Source organism: Dendropsophus ebraccatus, chromosome 3, assembly GCF_027789765.1.
Source record: "Dendropsophus ebraccatus isolate aDenEbr1 chromosome 3, aDenEbr1.pat, whole genome shotgun sequence".
NCBI classification, from domain to species: domain Eukaryota; kingdom Metazoa; phylum Chordata; class Amphibia; order Anura; family Hylidae; genus Dendropsophus; species Dendropsophus ebraccatus.
This window is the reverse complement of record NC_091456.1, coordinates 48,411,962-48,428,754: the sequence shown is the minus strand read 5'-3', so window position 1 is coordinate 48,428,754 and position 16,793 is coordinate 48,411,962. Positions and strand designations below refer to the sequence as shown.

The 16,793-nt window shown below is 44.9% G+C and overlaps 2 protein-coding genes across 2 annotated transcripts in view; one reads left to right on the top strand and one right to left on the bottom strand.

The window, feature by feature from the left end:
* The window catches only part of SHC3 (SHC adaptor protein 3), a 99,387-nt gene extending 85,711 nt beyond the window's left edge, over window positions 1–13,676 (bottom strand). Inside the window, exon 1 of the mRNA XM_069961699.1 lies at window positions 13,614–13,676. The gene's annotated coding sequence lies outside the window, so the exon portion shown is untranslated. The remainder of the gene's footprint in view (window positions 1–13,613) is intronic.
* Window positions 9,639–15,838, top strand: CKS2 (CDC28 protein kinase regulatory subunit 2). The gene is made up of 3 exons (XM_069961701.1): window positions 9,639–9,867; window positions 13,084–13,211; window positions 14,157–15,838. The coding sequence occupies exons 1-3, from the start codon at window positions 9,809–9,811 to the stop codon at window positions 14,207–14,209; spliced, it is 240 nt and encodes a 79-aa protein (XP_069817802.1). The 5' UTR covers window positions 9,639–9,808; the 3' UTR covers window positions 14,210–15,838.
* Window positions 15,839–16,793: the final 955 nt, after the last annotated feature.

Below are 16,793 nucleotides of genomic sequence, written 5' to 3'. Positions count from 1 at the left end.
GCAAGTTTTCTTTGTTGCCAATAGCACCCAATAACAGCTCAACTTTCATTTCTTATATTGCACAGGTAAAATGAAAGCTGAGCTGTGATTGGTCACTAAATGCAACACAGAGAATCTGACTTTACAACAGCTTGATAAATCTCCTCCATGCCACTACATCGACAGGTTATTCCAGTGGGTTACCAAGGTCACTACAAAATAAGTACAGTCATGTCAATGTAATCAATGCAATAAATTAAGTAACTGAACTGGGTAAAGTGCGATTTATTTTGGATTACATAAAACCACTCTGTGCTACTGAACTGTGAAAAGAGATCAGATACTAATTTTACAATTATGCATTAATGCAGCAAGTGCGAACATAATTATCACAGAACAAACACACCCCTGGGGCTCTTAAGAGAAACAAAAAGTAGTGGAACGCCCTAAACCTCCAGGGAGGTAATTATCTGCTAATGGATAATCACTGGAATTACCTGATTTTAAGACGCTGTTGCAGGAAAAGAACATTATATACCACTCTATTTTACATCTAGGATCTGGAAGATTTAAGTTGTGTCTCTTTAAAAGGAAACTGACAGCACATATAAGCATACACACATTTACCAGTTACTTCTTAAGCAAGCATTCTATATCTACCTGTTTATTACCGTTTGTTGATCCTTGTTAAGAAAAATCAGAGGCATACCAGTGTCATGTCCTTAAAACAAGTAAAAATGAGGCTCAATATTGTGTTTAGCCTCCATGTGCTTGTATGACCTCCCTACAACGCCCAGGCATTCTCCTGATAAGGTTGCACATGGTCTCCTGAGGGATTTCCTCCTGGACCTAGACTAAAGCATCCGCCAACTCCTGGACAGTCTGTGGTGCAACGTGACATTGTTGGATGGAACGAGAATGGGCAGGCCAGTCCATAGCTTCAATGCCTTCATCTTGCAGGAACTACTTACACACTCCTGCCACAGGTTTAGCATTGTCCTGCATTAGGAGAAACCCAGGGCCAACCGCACCAGCATATGGTCTCACGATGGGTCTGAGGATCTCATCTTGGTACCTAATGGCAGTCAGGCTACCTCTGGCGAGCACATGGAGGACTGTGCGACCCTCCAAAGAAATGCCACCCCACACCATTACAGACCCACTGCCAAACCGCTCATGCTGAAGGATGTTGCTGGCAGCAGATCACTCTCCATGGCGTCTCCAGTCTCTGTCACATGTCCTTAGTGTGAACTTGCTTTCATCTGTGAAGACCACAAGGCGCCAGTGGCGAATATGACAATCCTGGTGTTATCTGGCAAATGCCAAGCATCCTGCACGGTGTTGGGCTGTGAGCACAACCCCCATCTGTTGGACATCCAGCCATCATACCATCCTCATGGAGTTGGTTTCTAACCGTTTGTGCAGACATATGCACATTTGTGGCCTGCTGGAGGTCATTTTGCAGGGCTCTGGCAGCGCTCCTCCTGTTCCTCCTTGCACAAAGGTAGACGTAGCGGTCCTGCTGCTGGGTTGTTGCCCTCTTATGGCCTTCTGGTGTACTGGTCTGTCTCCTGGTAGCGCCTCCAGCCTCTGGACACTACACTGACAGACACAGCAAACCTTCTTGCCACAACTTGCATTGATGTGCCATCCTGGATGAGCTGCACTACCTGAGTCACTTGTGTGGGTTGTAGAGTCCGTCTCATGCTACCACGAGTGTGAAAGCACCCCCAACATTCAAAAGTTACCAAAACATCAGCCAGAAAGCATAGGTACTGGTAAGTGGTCTGTGGTGCCCACCTGCAGAACCACTCCTTTATTGAGTGTGCCAATTGCCACGAATTTCCAACTGTTGTCTATTCCATTTGCCCAACAGCATGTGAAATTGATTGTCAATCAGTGGTGCTTCCTAAGGGCCCTTTTACACAGAAAGATTATCTGACAGATTATCTGCCAAAGATTTGAAGCCAAAACAAGGAACAGACTATAAACAGAGATCAGGTCATACAGGAAAGCCTGAGATTTCTCCTATTTTAAAATCCAGTCCTGGCCTTGGCTTTAAATCTTCGGCAGATAATCTGTCAGATCTTTCTGTGTAAAAGGGCCCTTAGTGGACAGTTTGATTTCACAGAAGTTTGTTATATTGTGTTGTTTAATGGTGCGTTTACACAAAGAGATTTATCTGACAGATTTTTGAAGCCAAAGCCAGGAACAGACTATAAACAGGGTGCAGGTCATAAAGGAAAGACTGAGATTCCCTGTCTTTTTGAGTCCATTCCTGACTTTGGCTTCCAAAATTGGTCAGATAAATCTGCCTGTGTAAACTCACCATAAGCCACCCCACAGAACAGGTACAATCGTGTAATACTGTGTTTACATGAACCAATCTCCTAGCGATTGGACACAATTAACGACAATTTGTGAACATGGCAAAAGATCGATTGTTTAATCGTTGCAAGCGTTTACATGGGAAGATAGTCACTATGATTTGATCGTTATTGTGAAATTTTGAACGATAATTGTCCCGTCAAAACAGACCAGTAGTGTCTTTTTTTTTTAAGCAGTGTATATAGACAGTAAGTTTGTGAGCAGAGTATATACACTAGTCCTTACTCCATCCTCCCTACCCCTAACAAAGTTTTTACATGGGAAGTAACGCGTAGGGTGTTGACAGGCCCTTACAACCTCACTCCTCTCCCTCCTAACATGATTATATCATTGGTTATTTCTATTATAGTGGTTTGTCATTAATGTTGCCCTATTAATTTTTTATTTATATGTTTGTTACTTTTGCACATAGCACTTTTTGTGTAGGTACCACCATGCTAGTTATTTGTTTACACTTTCCATCATATGTCTACACATCGAGCCAGGAGGAGGTTAATGCAATTGAGCTGTAGGCTCTAGGGACCATTTGTATTGGTCTCTACTGTAGGAATTTTTAAAGTGTTTTTATTTAGGTATAAGGACTGTTGTTACGTGTATTTGACATTTTTACTGAATAAAGATTTACCATTTTAGATTTTAAATGGTGTACTCCATGTGTTTATGACACATTCCTATTTTCATTTTGTGATATTTGTGTATATGGTGTTATTTGGTAACTATGACTTTTATTTAGAAATATATTCAGTCTTATCATGCATAAAAATTGATAGACTAGATACATAATAAAGAGATGGATAGATGATAAAGATGAGATTATGAGGTAGATTGTTTCAGTATGAAACAGATATCTACCAAGCTGAGCGTCTACTTATGGAATGTCCTGACAGTTTTCAAGATCTTCTTCTCTAAACTTCGCCTTTTTTTATCACCTGAGATTCACTTTACCTTGCTGTCTTTTTAAAAGAAGCAGAAGAAAACAGGGAACAGTTGCCTCATGTGATACTTTAGGTTGATTTGTAAGGCGAGTAAGTGAAATACTGCTCACCTTGTTGCCCCTCTCATCTGGATGAAGCTCAGGTAAGGATATAGAATCCAAAAAATAAAGGACCGGCACAAAGGTGGACTGCCAAACTGACAGTAGCACTACAAACGGGTTACTCCCAACAGGGGCCTGTGTCAGACCTGAGAAACCATTTGGTACTTACTAGGTCAGCGCTATCCAAAGTGCTCAATCATGTCCAGTATATGTAGAAAACAAACGATAATTTATTTAAAAGCACAAAACATGACAATAACAGGATCGCAGCTGAAGGGGTTAATGGCGGACAGACACAAGATCGCAGAGGCCCGTCTTTAACTGTGAGAACCTGGCTGCTGATAACAGCCAGTCCTCCCCGCCTATGAAGCTGAGCTCGCTTCATTCAGCCTCTGGACCTTCTGGCATACTGATACTTCATGGGTCCATAAGTGACAGGTGTTAAAGGTGAACTCCGGTGAAATTTGAAAGAAATCAACTGGTGTCAGAAAGTTATAAAGATTTGTAATTTACTTCTTTTTAAAAATCTACAGTCTTCCAGTACTTATCAGCTGCTGTATGTCCTGCAGTAAGTGGTGTATTCTTTCCAGTTTCACACAGTTCTCTCTGCTGCCACCTCTGTCCATGACAGGAACTGTCCAAAACAAAAGAGGTTTTCTATGGAGATTTGCTGCTGCTCTGGACAGTTTCTGTCATGGACAGAGATGTCAGCAGAGAGCACTGTGTCAGACTGGAAAGAATACAACACTTACTGCAGGACATACAGCAGCTGATAAGTACCGGAAGATTCGAGATCTTTACATAGAAGTAAATAACATATATAATTTTGAAAGAAAAAAATTTGCCACAGTTGCCCTTTAATTGGAAATTCTCTAAAGCCCTTGCTATATCTCATTGGATCAAATGGGTAGATGCAGACCTAGATATGTATAGCATCACCTACTGGGCTAAAGGCAAACAAGCATGCCTCTATCATATCTGGGAACCTTGGTTGTCTGCTCAAACAGCACTTGCACAATTAGTAGATGAAGCACCGCACTGCGTGAATGAGAGTGGGTGGAAGAAAGTCGGATAATGTTCATATTTTATACATACTCAGGGATTTTTATGAATCTTCACTGTAATAATGTTGTGTTATCCTTCCATAACTTTGACCATATCCTTGTAATATGGATCATTGTTGTATTTTTTTCTCTTTTATTCTCACAGTATTGCATGGGTTGTAGGGATGAATGAATCGGCTCGTATGAACCTGAACTATCGGCTTCTGATTCCCGCTGTCTGCCCGCTCCGTGGAGAGGGTGGATACAACCTTGAGGACCGCCTGGAAAACCGGGATACAGCCATGGCCATAGGCTGTATACGAACCCGAACCTCGGCCGATTCGCTCATCCCTAATGGGTTGTTGTTATTTGCTTACTTATAACAGCTAAAATATAAAAAACTTGACTAATGTCGATTAACTTTTTTTTTTTTTACAGTGGCTTGGCAGCTGTTCCATATAGAGCGGGCTCAGGATTTCATCCCAATCCTGGCAGTTTAATCCTCTATATGCGGTTCAGGGAAGAAAAAGAGCACTGCACCTCACACCTATGGCTGATACTAGTGCCCCTAGGCTAAATAAAAAACACATCAGAATTTTGTGTATGAATTGATCAAGCCATACTGCCCCATGTACCATCGTGCAGGTATCTGATACACATGGGTCCCTACACTAAGTCCACACCGTGCCAGTCAGTGGCTACCAACCCCGCAGGCGTGCACAGTCAGGGAACGGGGGCCATGGGACGGCCCTGCGACCCCCATGCCACAGGACCAGACCCAAAAACATCACACCAGAACCCGGCCAGCACCGCCGGCGGAGAAGGTCGCCCCCAAACAGCACAAGTCTGGATGTCAGGTGTCTCCTGCTAATTGCGGTCATGTGGGTCTTACCAGGAGGAGAGCAAAACACGGAGAAAAGAGAGAAACAAAATGGGGTTAAGGGAAGAAAAAGAGCGCTGCACCTCACACCTATGGCTGATACATAAACTGACAGGTGCGGCACTCATCAGGGGTCCAATTGGTGCAGGGTGCCTGTTGGTTACTTTGGCTATTGGAGGACTTTTCAAGACTTCCATACCAAAGTGCCTCTGCTAAAATCACTCCCGTTTAAAAAAAGAACAAACAAAAAACAAAATTAGTATTGCCAAAATATGTTAGTTATATGTTGCTTTTTTGTCCCCCATATCCTAGAACAGTGATTTTCAACCAGTGTGCCGCGACACATGGTCGGGTGTGCCGCGGGGAAAGTTCCCCAAACTATGGTGCCCCTGTGAAACAGGAGAAAACAATGGGGGAGAGAAACATGGGGATGGGGGAGAGAAACAGCGGAGAGAAGCAGGGGGGAGAGAAGTTTGGTGGAGAGAAGCAGGGGGGAGAGAAGTATGGTGGAGAGAAGCATAGGGGAGAGAAGCACAGGAGAGAAGCATGGGGGAGAGAAGCACAGGAGAGAAGCAGGGTGGGAGAGAAGTATGGTGGAGAGAAGCATAGGGGAGAGAAGCACAGGAGAGAAGCATGGGGGAGAGAAGCACAGGAGAGAAGCAGGGTGGGAGAGAAGTATGGTGGAGAGAAGCATAGGGGAGAGAAGCACAGGAGAGAAGCATGGGGGAGAGAAGCACAGGAGAGAAGCAGGGTGGGAGAGAAGTATGGTGGAGAGAAGCATAGGGGAGAGAAGCACAGGAGAGAAGCAGGGGGGAGAGAAGTTTGGTGGAGAGAAGCAGGGTGGGAGAGAAGTATAGTGGAGAGAAGCAGGGGGGAGAAGTATGGTGGAGAGAAGCAGGGGGGAGAAGTATGGTGGAGAGAAGCACAGGAGAGAAGTAGGGGGAGAAGTATGGTGGAGAGAAGCACAGGGGGGAGAAGAAAACAGGCCCAGGTTTCACACTGAGTGAGTATAAATACATTTAGAATCTATATTATTAACTATATGTATAATATGTAATGTTTTAGTGTCACTTTGTGCCATTTTGTTTGGTGGTGTGCCCCGGGATTTTTTAAGTATAAAAAGTGTGCCGCGGCTCAAAAAAGGTTGAAAATCACTGTCCTAGAACATGTTAAATAAACGCTTAAAAGCGCTTAAAAAATTCCATATACCTCAAAATTGTACTAGCAAATAGAGATGAGCGAACCGGTTTCGGGTTCAAGTCCATACAAACCCGATCTTTCTGCATTTGATTAGCGGGGGCTGCTGTACTTGGATAAAGCGGCTTGAAACTTGGATGTGAGCGTACTTGAAACGGATCCCGCCTCCTTTACTGAGTGTCTGAGCGAACCTGAGACGTCACGTCTCAGGCCCGCGTCAGACACCAGGAAGCGGCCGGGAACCGGAGCGCCGCGATGCGGGACCCGCCGCTGGAACCGGGGAGGTGAGTGGACGTCTTTTCCCTCACTCACCTCCTCCCCGGTCCCAGCGAAAAAGTGCCCCCCGCTGGAGTACCCCTTTAATTAAGCACCTTTTCGGCGATTTTGCACGAATGTGGGCTTTGTAAGTATACATATGTATATGTACAGTGGTACCTTGGTTTAAGAGTAACTTGGTTTGAGATCTCAGTTTTTCGAAAATTGTGACTTGGTTTAAGAGCATTGCTTTGGTTTAAGAACTCCCTGTGCTGGGTGGGAGCACGAGTGGAGGAGGGGCATGGTCTGCATAGTGTGGTCTACAGCCCTGTACTCTGACCCAGGAACCTTCCCTCACCTTCCAAATCATAGCAGATCCACTTCAGGCTGGGGCTTACATCAGGGGACAGGACTGTAGAGGTAATCTCTTCATAGCTGTAACCCGTCTCTCCCCGGACAGAGAGTGCTGCTATACTGTGCCCACATCTGTCCTGCTCATTCCTTCATGCTCCCTGCAGTCTCTGTCAGCCCTTGTGTTTCCCCTCCTCTCCATTACTGTACAGTAACTTATATCACATATTCTGCTGTTTCTGAATGTTTGTTTCATCTGTTTTACATGTTATTCAGAATAATAAATCATTATTTTTGGGGTGTGGAACCAATTGTCTGCATTTCTATGATTTCTTATGGGAAAATTTGGATTACAAGCACGGTCCCGGAATGAATTATGCTCGTTATCCAAGGCACCACTGTTTATTGGACTATGTAACACTATGTATGAGTTATTACCCTATATTTTTACGCAAATGCTGTTTTTTGACACACTTTGTACTTGATTATGATGAGATATGTATTGAACAATTGTACACTTGACGGCTGTGTAACACATTTAAAGAGTGGATCTGGCACTGAAAAAGGCGGAGAACCAGCGGAAACCTTGCTTAATAGGATTTAAATAAAGAGCCACGTTTTGTCACTTGAGGCGCTGTCTCCAGAACTACTTTTTTGCACTCTGAATAGCAGCATACAGATACATGGACATTTTAACCCCCAGACGACCCTGGACGTAACTGTACGTCCTGGGTGGTTCTCCTGTTATGAAGCGTGCTCCGGAGCGGAGCGCGCTTCATAGGAGGTGGGGGCTGGCTGCAGTGAGCAGCCAGGACCTCACCGGTAATGATACGCTGCAGCGATCGCGCTGCCGCGTGTCATTAACTCCTTAAACGGCGTTTAAGCGTAAGTGGCAGGGGGAGTCCTCTGTCACTTACCGATCGGGACCCCCGCACTGTGGGGGTCCCGATTGTTAAAACGGACCGCCGGAGGTCTCTCACCTGCCTCCGTGCTGTCCGATCGCGATCTGCTACACTGAGCCTGCACAGGCAGGCTCAATGAGCAGATTGCCGATCACACTGATCAATGCTATGCCTATGGCATAGCATTGTACAGTGTGAGCAATCAAAGTACTGTATGTAAAAGTCCCCTAAAGGGACTTCAAATGTGTAAAAAAAAAAAAAAGTTCAAAACACTATTACACTACCCCAAAACCCCTCCCCCAATAAAAGCTGAAATCACCCCCCATTTCCCATTATATAAAAAAATAGATAAATAAACATATAATATACCGTAGCGTGCGTAATTGTCCGATCTATTAAAATATAACAAGCGTAATTGCGAACGGCGTACACGAAGAGGGAAAAAAGTGCGCGGATTACCGATTTTATGTTACATTATATATTAAAAAAAATCAAAAAGTGATCAAAATGTCCGATCCTCACAAATATGGTATTAATAAAAACTAGAGATCATGGCGGAAAAAATGACACCCCATACAGCCCTGTAAGTGAAAAACTAAAACCGTTATAAGCGTCACAATAGTCCCATTTTATTAATAATTGCCAAAAAAAAAAGGATTTCATAAAAAAAAAATATATATATATATATATATTGATATATATATATATATATATATAACATTAGAGAATCTGTGTAACCTGCATATGGTTGTGTTCGGGCTGACCTATAGAATAATAGTATCATGTCACTGTTACCATATAGTGCATTACATAGACACAGGAACCCCCCAAACGTTACCATATTGCATTCTTTTTTACGATTTCACCAATTTATATCTTCATAAATAATATATTTGGGATTCCGTCATACATGTTATGGTAAAATGAAAGACGCCATAGTACAACTATTCCTGTAACAAATAAGCCCTTACATGGCCTGTAGATAGAAAACTGAGAGTGCTAGAGCTCTTAGAAGGGGAGGAGGGAAAAACGAAAACACTAAGATCATAATTTGCGCGGTCCACTGGGTCATTTTGGGCCTGGTCCTCAAAGGGTTAAAATCGCTCAAAACCTCATTTAGATTTTTTTTTCTGTAACATCAAAAGTCATCATCATAGGACTACTATGGCGCCTTCTTTTTTGTGTCTTCTGTACCAGTTAGTGTTTATACGGATATAGGAATGAGAACCCCAATGCACTTGTGTTATACACCTCTCATACAGGCTTGTCCCCTCACACAAAAATACTGAGGGGAAAAAGACCCGTTTCCCACGACATAAACAGTAACCTGTCCTCCTCTAATATTATACGGTATATACACTGCATTCTACGTCCACACTGCACGGCCAGCAGCAGCAGACGTGCGTCACGCGTCGGAATAATCTAGAAGCAGCGCAGACAGCTCCCCGGCTTCCTCTACATCCGTCTTGTAACGTCATCGAAAAACTTCCCAAGTGACCCCGCCCACCTGCGTCGCCTTCCGTGCGCAGAGATGGCCTAGCAACAGAAATCTGATTGGTCAGCTGGAATTTCCCGGCAGCAACCAGCAACAACTACGTAATCACTGATTGGCTTTGCGCAGCTACCTGATGGACCAATTAGAGACGAGCGCAGCGTAATTCAAAACGCGAACTCTGTGAGAGGTAGTTACGTAAAGTAAACCGTCTCACTTGGCGGTCGCCTTCCTCCGAATCACTAAGTTGCTGGTCGTGTCGCGTCCGCTGCCTCTACCGGCAACATGTCGTACAAAAATATCTATTACTCCGACAAATACACGGATGAGAAGTACGAGTACAGGTAAGGGGCCGCTGCATGTGCCGGGTAATACAGCCGCCGCCGCGCCTGAGGTAACTGAGCGGCCCCGCGCCCTCCGCCTCACCGCCCGCTGCCCGGGCTCTGCTTATAACCGCATAAATAGCCATGTTATATGGTCCGGGCTGATAAGTATTCTCCATATCGTGGCCCTATAGTCAGAGGTGGGGCCCTAAGGAGATATAGCGGCCGGTATACATACAGTGCTACATCTGCTGTAGTCACGTGACTATACAATACATGCAGGCTGGGGAGTCCCATGTCATGTGCACAGCAGTCCTGGGTGGTTCTTATAGCTGAAATGGGTTAAGCCGGCAGCAGGTGCCTGTTATAAGGGGGGGTGGTATAGACTTATCAAACATGGTGTAAAGTGAAACTGGCTCAGGTGCCCCTAGCAACCAATCAGATTCCTCCTTTCATTTTTCAAAGAGTCTGTGAGGAATGAAAGGTGGAACCTGATTGGTTGCTAGAGGCAACTGGGCCAGTTTCACTTTACACCATGTTTGATAAATCCCCTCCCCCCCGCCCCCCCCCCCCCCCCCCCCCCCCCCCCCCCCCCCCCCCCATGTGAGCCCCAGTGGAGGTGAGTGAGCCTGGTACACAGCGTGGTTAGGGCGGCCGCACACATAATCGCTGCGTTGGTCCTGTGGCACTTTGCCCTGTTGTACATCTCCAATGGGTAATGTTCTGCCAACAAACAAGAATTTAAATATTTTTTTTTTAACTTGACTCTGACCTGACTTTTTTTTAAGGTTCTTTTACACAGGTTTGTTTACCTGATGCTCACTCTGTGTAATTGGGCCCTAAAAGTGAACCTGTCACCCCCTGTGCCCGGGTGACAGGCTCCCGACCCCCCGTTAGAGCCCCCTATACTTACCTAATCCCGCCGGGTCCCGGTTCTGGAGGTGGTCGGGTGATGAAGATCTCAGCCGCTGCAGCCCAGCGCGTGCGTTGAGAGATGAGTCCAATGCTCATAGAGAATGACAGGAGAGTCCAGCATTCTTCGTCATTCTCTGAGCATTGGACTCATCTCTAAGCGCGCGTGCCGGGCTGCAGCGGCTGAGATCTTCATCACCCGACCACCTCCAGAAGCGGGACCCGGCGGGATTAGGTGAGTATAGGGGGCTCTAACGGGGGGTCGGGAGCCTGTCACCCCGGCACGGGGGGTGACAGGTTCCCTTTAAAGTGAACCAATCACTATGATGTTGCTGCTGAAGCTACTAGCAGCGCCTGATAGATGTGCTAACACACTCCCTTACCACGTCGTCTGTACTAGTTATCTGCTGAAACTATTTATTTTGGTGGCGGGGGGATGAGTTATCCGCGCAGAGGCCTGGCTGTGACTAGTAATGGCTCTCTGCGGGGGTGATTGACAGGCTTCTATCAGGTCTTTTCCTGTCAATCCCCACCCCCCAGCTGAGCGCGTTGTCAGGCAAAGAGGCGTGACTGGTCATGGCCCGACGTTTGCCCCAGTGAATAGTTGCCCTGCTTCACGCCAGAATAAAAGACTTGAGTTTCAGCAGATAACGTTGCTACAGAAGACATGGTAAGGGAGTGTGTTAGCACATCTACCAGGTGCTGTTAGTAGCTTAAACAGCAAAATTCTAGTTCCCTTTAACCTATTGTATGGGGTGATCGTTGGTTGAACAGACTTATTACCCTGCGTGATCAGATCATGAATGATCAATCGCTTATTCGTCATGTCACTGGGTTGTTTTGACCTGTTAAGTAATCGCCACCCGTTAGCCACACATCACCCCCGTATTTGGCTGCCCTGCAGCTGGCAAATGATGGCAGGAAGGGATGGCAGAAATGATCCAATGATCTCTTGTACAGACGTCCATGCGTGAGCATGTGATAGATTACAAGTAGGACATAAGGAGAACAGCATTCAAACACTGTTCTTCTCAGGTTGTGTTCACACTCATTGCATAATTTCGGTGATGCTATTGCAGTGAAATTGCAGTATCATAATGAAACTGCAATGTGTGTGAACACAACCTTGGCTCTCTGCAGAGGGAAGAAAATCTACTTTTTTTTTTTCCCTCTGATGCCACCCTCCCTTCTTCCAGTCAGGCCTGATTGCCAGCCTGGGTACGGGGCTTCTCCCGTGGGGTACTCGTGCTACCGGTTACCACCATCTGGATGGGAGCTGGTCACAGCTGTGGTCAGTGAGGCCCCCTTCACACGTCCGGAAAAACCGCCCGGGTTTCCGGACGCATAGACTTTCATTGGACACGGACACCCTTCCGGAATTTTCCGGAGGGCTGTCCGTTCCGGAAAATAGGACTGGATTTTTTAGAACCGGTCCTATTTTCGTCCGGAAATCCGGCCCGGACGCCCCCATAGGAGTCTATGGGAGCGCCCGGGCCCCGGACGCTTTCCTGATGCACATCAGGAAAGCGTCCGGAGTTCCACTCACCTTCCGCCTCTGCTCCTGCTGCCTCTTCCCTGCCTCTTCATCCACAGGTACCCCCGGCAGCCACTCGCGGCACCGCAAACACACACCCCCAACCCCCCCACCCACCCCCCGCGGCCACTCGCGGCACCCCCGCTGACCCCCTGCTGACAGGCCATGATGGGAGTTGTACTTCTGCAGCTTGTGGCCATCCAGGTGGCAGAAGTACAACTCCCATCATGACCTGTCAGCCGGGCAGGTCATCTCCCATCATGTCCTATTTTTTTTTTTTTCTTCTGATCAGGAAATCCTGAAGGATTTTCCTGATGGTTTCCTGAACGTAAAAACGGATTACTGTCAGGAAATCCTGATACTTTCCTGATGGCATTTGAGGTCTCCTGATCAGGATTTCCTGACGGTAAAAACTGACACGGACGTGTGAATGGGGCCTTAGAAAGCAGAATTGCCATTGTTACCTCAGCGACAGATACCTTTTGCTGTATACCTGAGTACCTTAGCTACAATAGATGCCACTTTGTGGTGTCTGTTGTACATAGACTCCTATGTTTAAAAAAAAAAAAAAAAAGTGAACCCCAATGAAAACCACCTTTTGACTTTTGGCGTTAGTTTGGGGTTTGTGAATACATTTGTTATGTGTCTGAAGGAAAAAAAAAAGTGCTTGTATTTTGTGTATTGACTGCATTCTAATGATGTCTGCATGTATCCTGTATTGTACACCATGTGGTGATTTTCTCCCACATCTTTTTGCTAATTTTTAATTTTTTTTTTTTTGTGTGTATTAGGCATGTGATGTTGCCAAAAGAGATGGCAAAACAAGTGCCAAGAACACATTTGATGTCTGAAGAGGAGTGGAGAAGGCTTGGCGTTCAACAAAGTCTTGGCTGGGTTCATTATATGATCCATGAACCTGGTAAGCAATAGAATAACCTTGAAGGGTTTTTCCTATAACAAAGTATTGTCTTCAGAATAGATGATCACTAGGGGGTCTTGCTTCTGGGCCCCTGCTAATCCGGCAGATGTGTATAGTATCTCCCCTGACTTGTTATAGAACTGCAGCAATAATGGAAAACAAATGGTCTGATTTGCAGTGATTGCAGACAGGCTTGTGACTGAATTGTTCTCCCAAATGAGTAGAGTGTCTGCTCACTTGCATGGTCAGCCAGTGCTCCCTTTATCTTCTATGGGGCTACATCAAAGACTCTCACCTCCAAAATAAACCTCATGTAAATCAGTAAATAGATTAAAGGTTAACCATGCAATTATTTGTATTGTCAGTTTCCCATTGCCGATCACATGAACAGTGCATGCTTACCATGACCACCAGTGTTGTGTGATTCGTTGTGTTGCTTAGGAGAGTCTGCAACACTATCTTCTGCGGCCACTGATTCTTTAGGCCACTGCTCTGTTGCTTCCAGAATGATTGACAGCTGGAAGATACAGCAGCAGGACAGATCCGCCTCTGTGACACTGTCAGCCCTGGATAAAGAACATTTGTAGAATTGTAGCACAAAGTATGACCTATGGATAGTTGTAGTGCTTTTTTTGGGGAAGAAACCAGATCAAGGCATAACTAGGGATGACAGCATCTCAAGCATGCTCGAGTCTGATCGTTCTGTATTTGTATACCAGTGGCTGAAGAAGTTGGATGGAGCCCTATGGCTGCCTGGAAACATGTTTTTCTGGACTCCCTAGGGCTACATCCAACTTCAGCCACCAGTATTCAAATGCCGAATGACCAAACTGGAGCATGCTTCAGTTAGGCTCGTCTCTAGGTATAACCCTCTTGGGCCGTTTTCTGTATTGACCTTAATAGTTTTATCAGTTTTCTAATCTTTTGACCCTTTTTCCTTGCCAGAGCCTCACATACTGCTTTTCAGGAGACCACTACCAAAAGACCAACAGAAATGAACTGCTCGTCACTTCTACCTTTTTGGGACAATCTGTATATATTGTAATATTCAATGAATACAATGACTATGGCCATAGCAACCACAGCTGTGCAAGAGCTGTATTCTTAACAGCACAAGAGCTCAGTTTATACGTCTACTTGATGGAGCTGCTATTCACTTTTTTTTCCTTAAATTTTTTTTTTTGTTTTTTTTTACTGTCACATCTATGTGAATTTTCTTTCGTACATCACTGTTAAATAAAGTTTCAATGTTCCTCTCCAAGTGTGAGGATACATTCTAGGCCAATGTTTCATGTGCCATAAATGTTCAACATGTTTTGTATTTTTGTTATTATGACTTGTTATGTTAATGTAGACCCAAAGCACCCTAGTTTATAGAAATTGCCACTTGCTGTGGGAAAACACCTTTCTAGATCTAGGAGAATACTTCTGTTTGTGTCCAAATGAAGTTACTTTTAAAAGTTATAAAGTATTGCCTATTAATGTCTGCAAGTCTCTGTTTTGAATGTTGCCTTCACAAGCATTGTTGCTAAATCTTTTTATGAATGGGACTGCTGTAATGCTGCTGTAAATCCAAGCTGGATTTTGGCACAGACTTGTCATTCAGGATTTTCTGGGCAGAAAATATAGAGTTTAAAACAAACCAAACCTTTGCTGAAGGTTTTAGCTTTGTACATTGAAAATTGCTGGGTGGAAATCTGCAGTGTGTCCACAGGCTAAATTGATATGCTGCAGATTTAAACCGACTCTGTACTCACAATCTGTGTCTCTCTGTGTAATCTGTCAGATAATCTTTCTTTGTAAATGGACCCAAACTTGCTAATTTCTTATGCTAAGGATGGCGGGGAGGAGGAACAGAGAGGTTGTGCCAGCCTAATGCATACTTATTCTATGCCACGGCCATTTGGCACAGGGCTGCAAATTTAAAAGTTGTTTTTTAGGACAATAACTGCATCACCTGCTAAACTGACCCCAGGACAGATCTTGGATTAAAAGCAGCTATCTGAAGGTACAAGTGGTTTGTGGGGGGGGGGGTCTGGGCAGATTGTGGGTACAGAGTCGCTTTAATATCCACACTACAGGTCGGTTTTTGTACGGATTTTGCATAGAGATGAGTGAATTTACGGTATAAGCAAAGCATTTCGTTAGCTCGGCGGTTGACATATCATCCTGCTGCCTTTTGAAATCAGCTTCGGGTGCCTTGAAAAGCTTGATACAGTCCAAGGAAACTGGAAGAGGGTTCCCAGGACAGGATGATAAGCCGACAAGCCAAGCTACAGTATAAGCAAAGCGCTTGGTTAAATTGGCTCATCTCTAATTTTGCAGCATGGGAAACATTCCCAAACATCCCATTCACATAGCGGGTACCGTAATATACTGCAGACTTTTATCTAACGGCCCAGATTTTTTTAATACTCTGACAGCAGCCAATCGGAACGTGTCTTTAGAGATGTCATTGCTTGCTATCTCTCTGAGACAAATCAATCTGGGCCAATTGTGTGAAAGTACCCTAAAAAGCAAAAGGCAATACTCCATAATATGGATGCCAATGACTGCTTGAATCTGAATGTATTATCTTTGTGTTGCATCTCAATAAAACTGAAAGCCCTTTTTGTTGTTTTACACTACATGGTTAAGATTCTTTATGTATATGGGCACAGTGACTTACAAGAAGGAACTGGTGTAATAACTTTCACTTTGCACACTTGGCAGATTTTGTGTAGTAACCCCTACTGCTGTCCCATAAATCTGGGAGTGGTGCAGCGATCCATGTGACACAATCTAATTTGGATTCAGTCGCAGAAATTTCTGAAACAAATCTGCCATGTGTGGATTAACCTTTTTTGCTGTTTTATACTTTATCCAAAGTTCCAAAATGTCCTTGAAGTATTTTATATATAAGGCTGAGTGCACGCAGCATTTTTGCAGTGTGAACCCAGCCTAAGTTTATACACTGCAGCACAGTTGTGGATACAAAAGCCTAAACAAAGGCTAAATCGCATTTTGCATTTATTTTACTCTATGTGGACATATGCTTCCCGCTGAATCCTTTTATGGTTTTGGCTCAAAAACTGTTGTGGCAGTTTACAATAAGCTGTTGTGTGTAACTACAGCCTTAGGCTAGATTCACACTGCACGAATCCGCAGCAGATTTCACGATGCAAGAAATCCAATGTCAATGTGATTACATACCCGGGGCGGGATGAAAATCCTGCTGCGACTATGTAACTGCCGCCCCCATTACCCTCCATGGCAGGAAGATATTTTACCTGCTCTATGCTCTGGCCGCATCTAAGGCTCCCGGAGGTCCCACGCAGCCAATCAGTGACTGTGGCAGGGCTGTGCACTGATTGGCTGCGTGGGACCTCCAGGAGCCTCAGATGCGGCCAGAGCATAGAGCAGGTAAAGTATGTTCCCGGCAGCGGGGGGTATGACAACCCGCTGCGAATATGTAATCACATTGACACTGACAGTAGAGGTATCCGCTGCAGATTTCGCTGCAAACTTGCATTGTGAAATCCGCTGCGGATATGTACAGTGTCAATCTATCCTTAATAGTAATGCACAATTCAAACTATATAA

What these genes read in the sequence shown, in the direction of transcription:
- CKS2 (XM_069961701.1), top strand. Translation starts at nt 9,809, where the DNA reads ATGTCGTACAAAAATATCTATTACTCCGACAAATACACGGATGAGAAG. An exon ending in GATGAGAAGTACGAGTACAG is followed by an intron (nt 9,868 to 13,083) that starts GTAAGGGGCCGC and finishes TGTGTGTATTAG; the next exon opens with GCATGTGATGTTGCCAAAAG. An exon ending in TTATATGATCCATGAACCTG is followed by an intron (nt 13,212 to 14,156) that starts GTAAGCAATAGA and finishes TTTCCTTGCCAG; the next exon opens with AGCCTCACATACTGCTTTTC.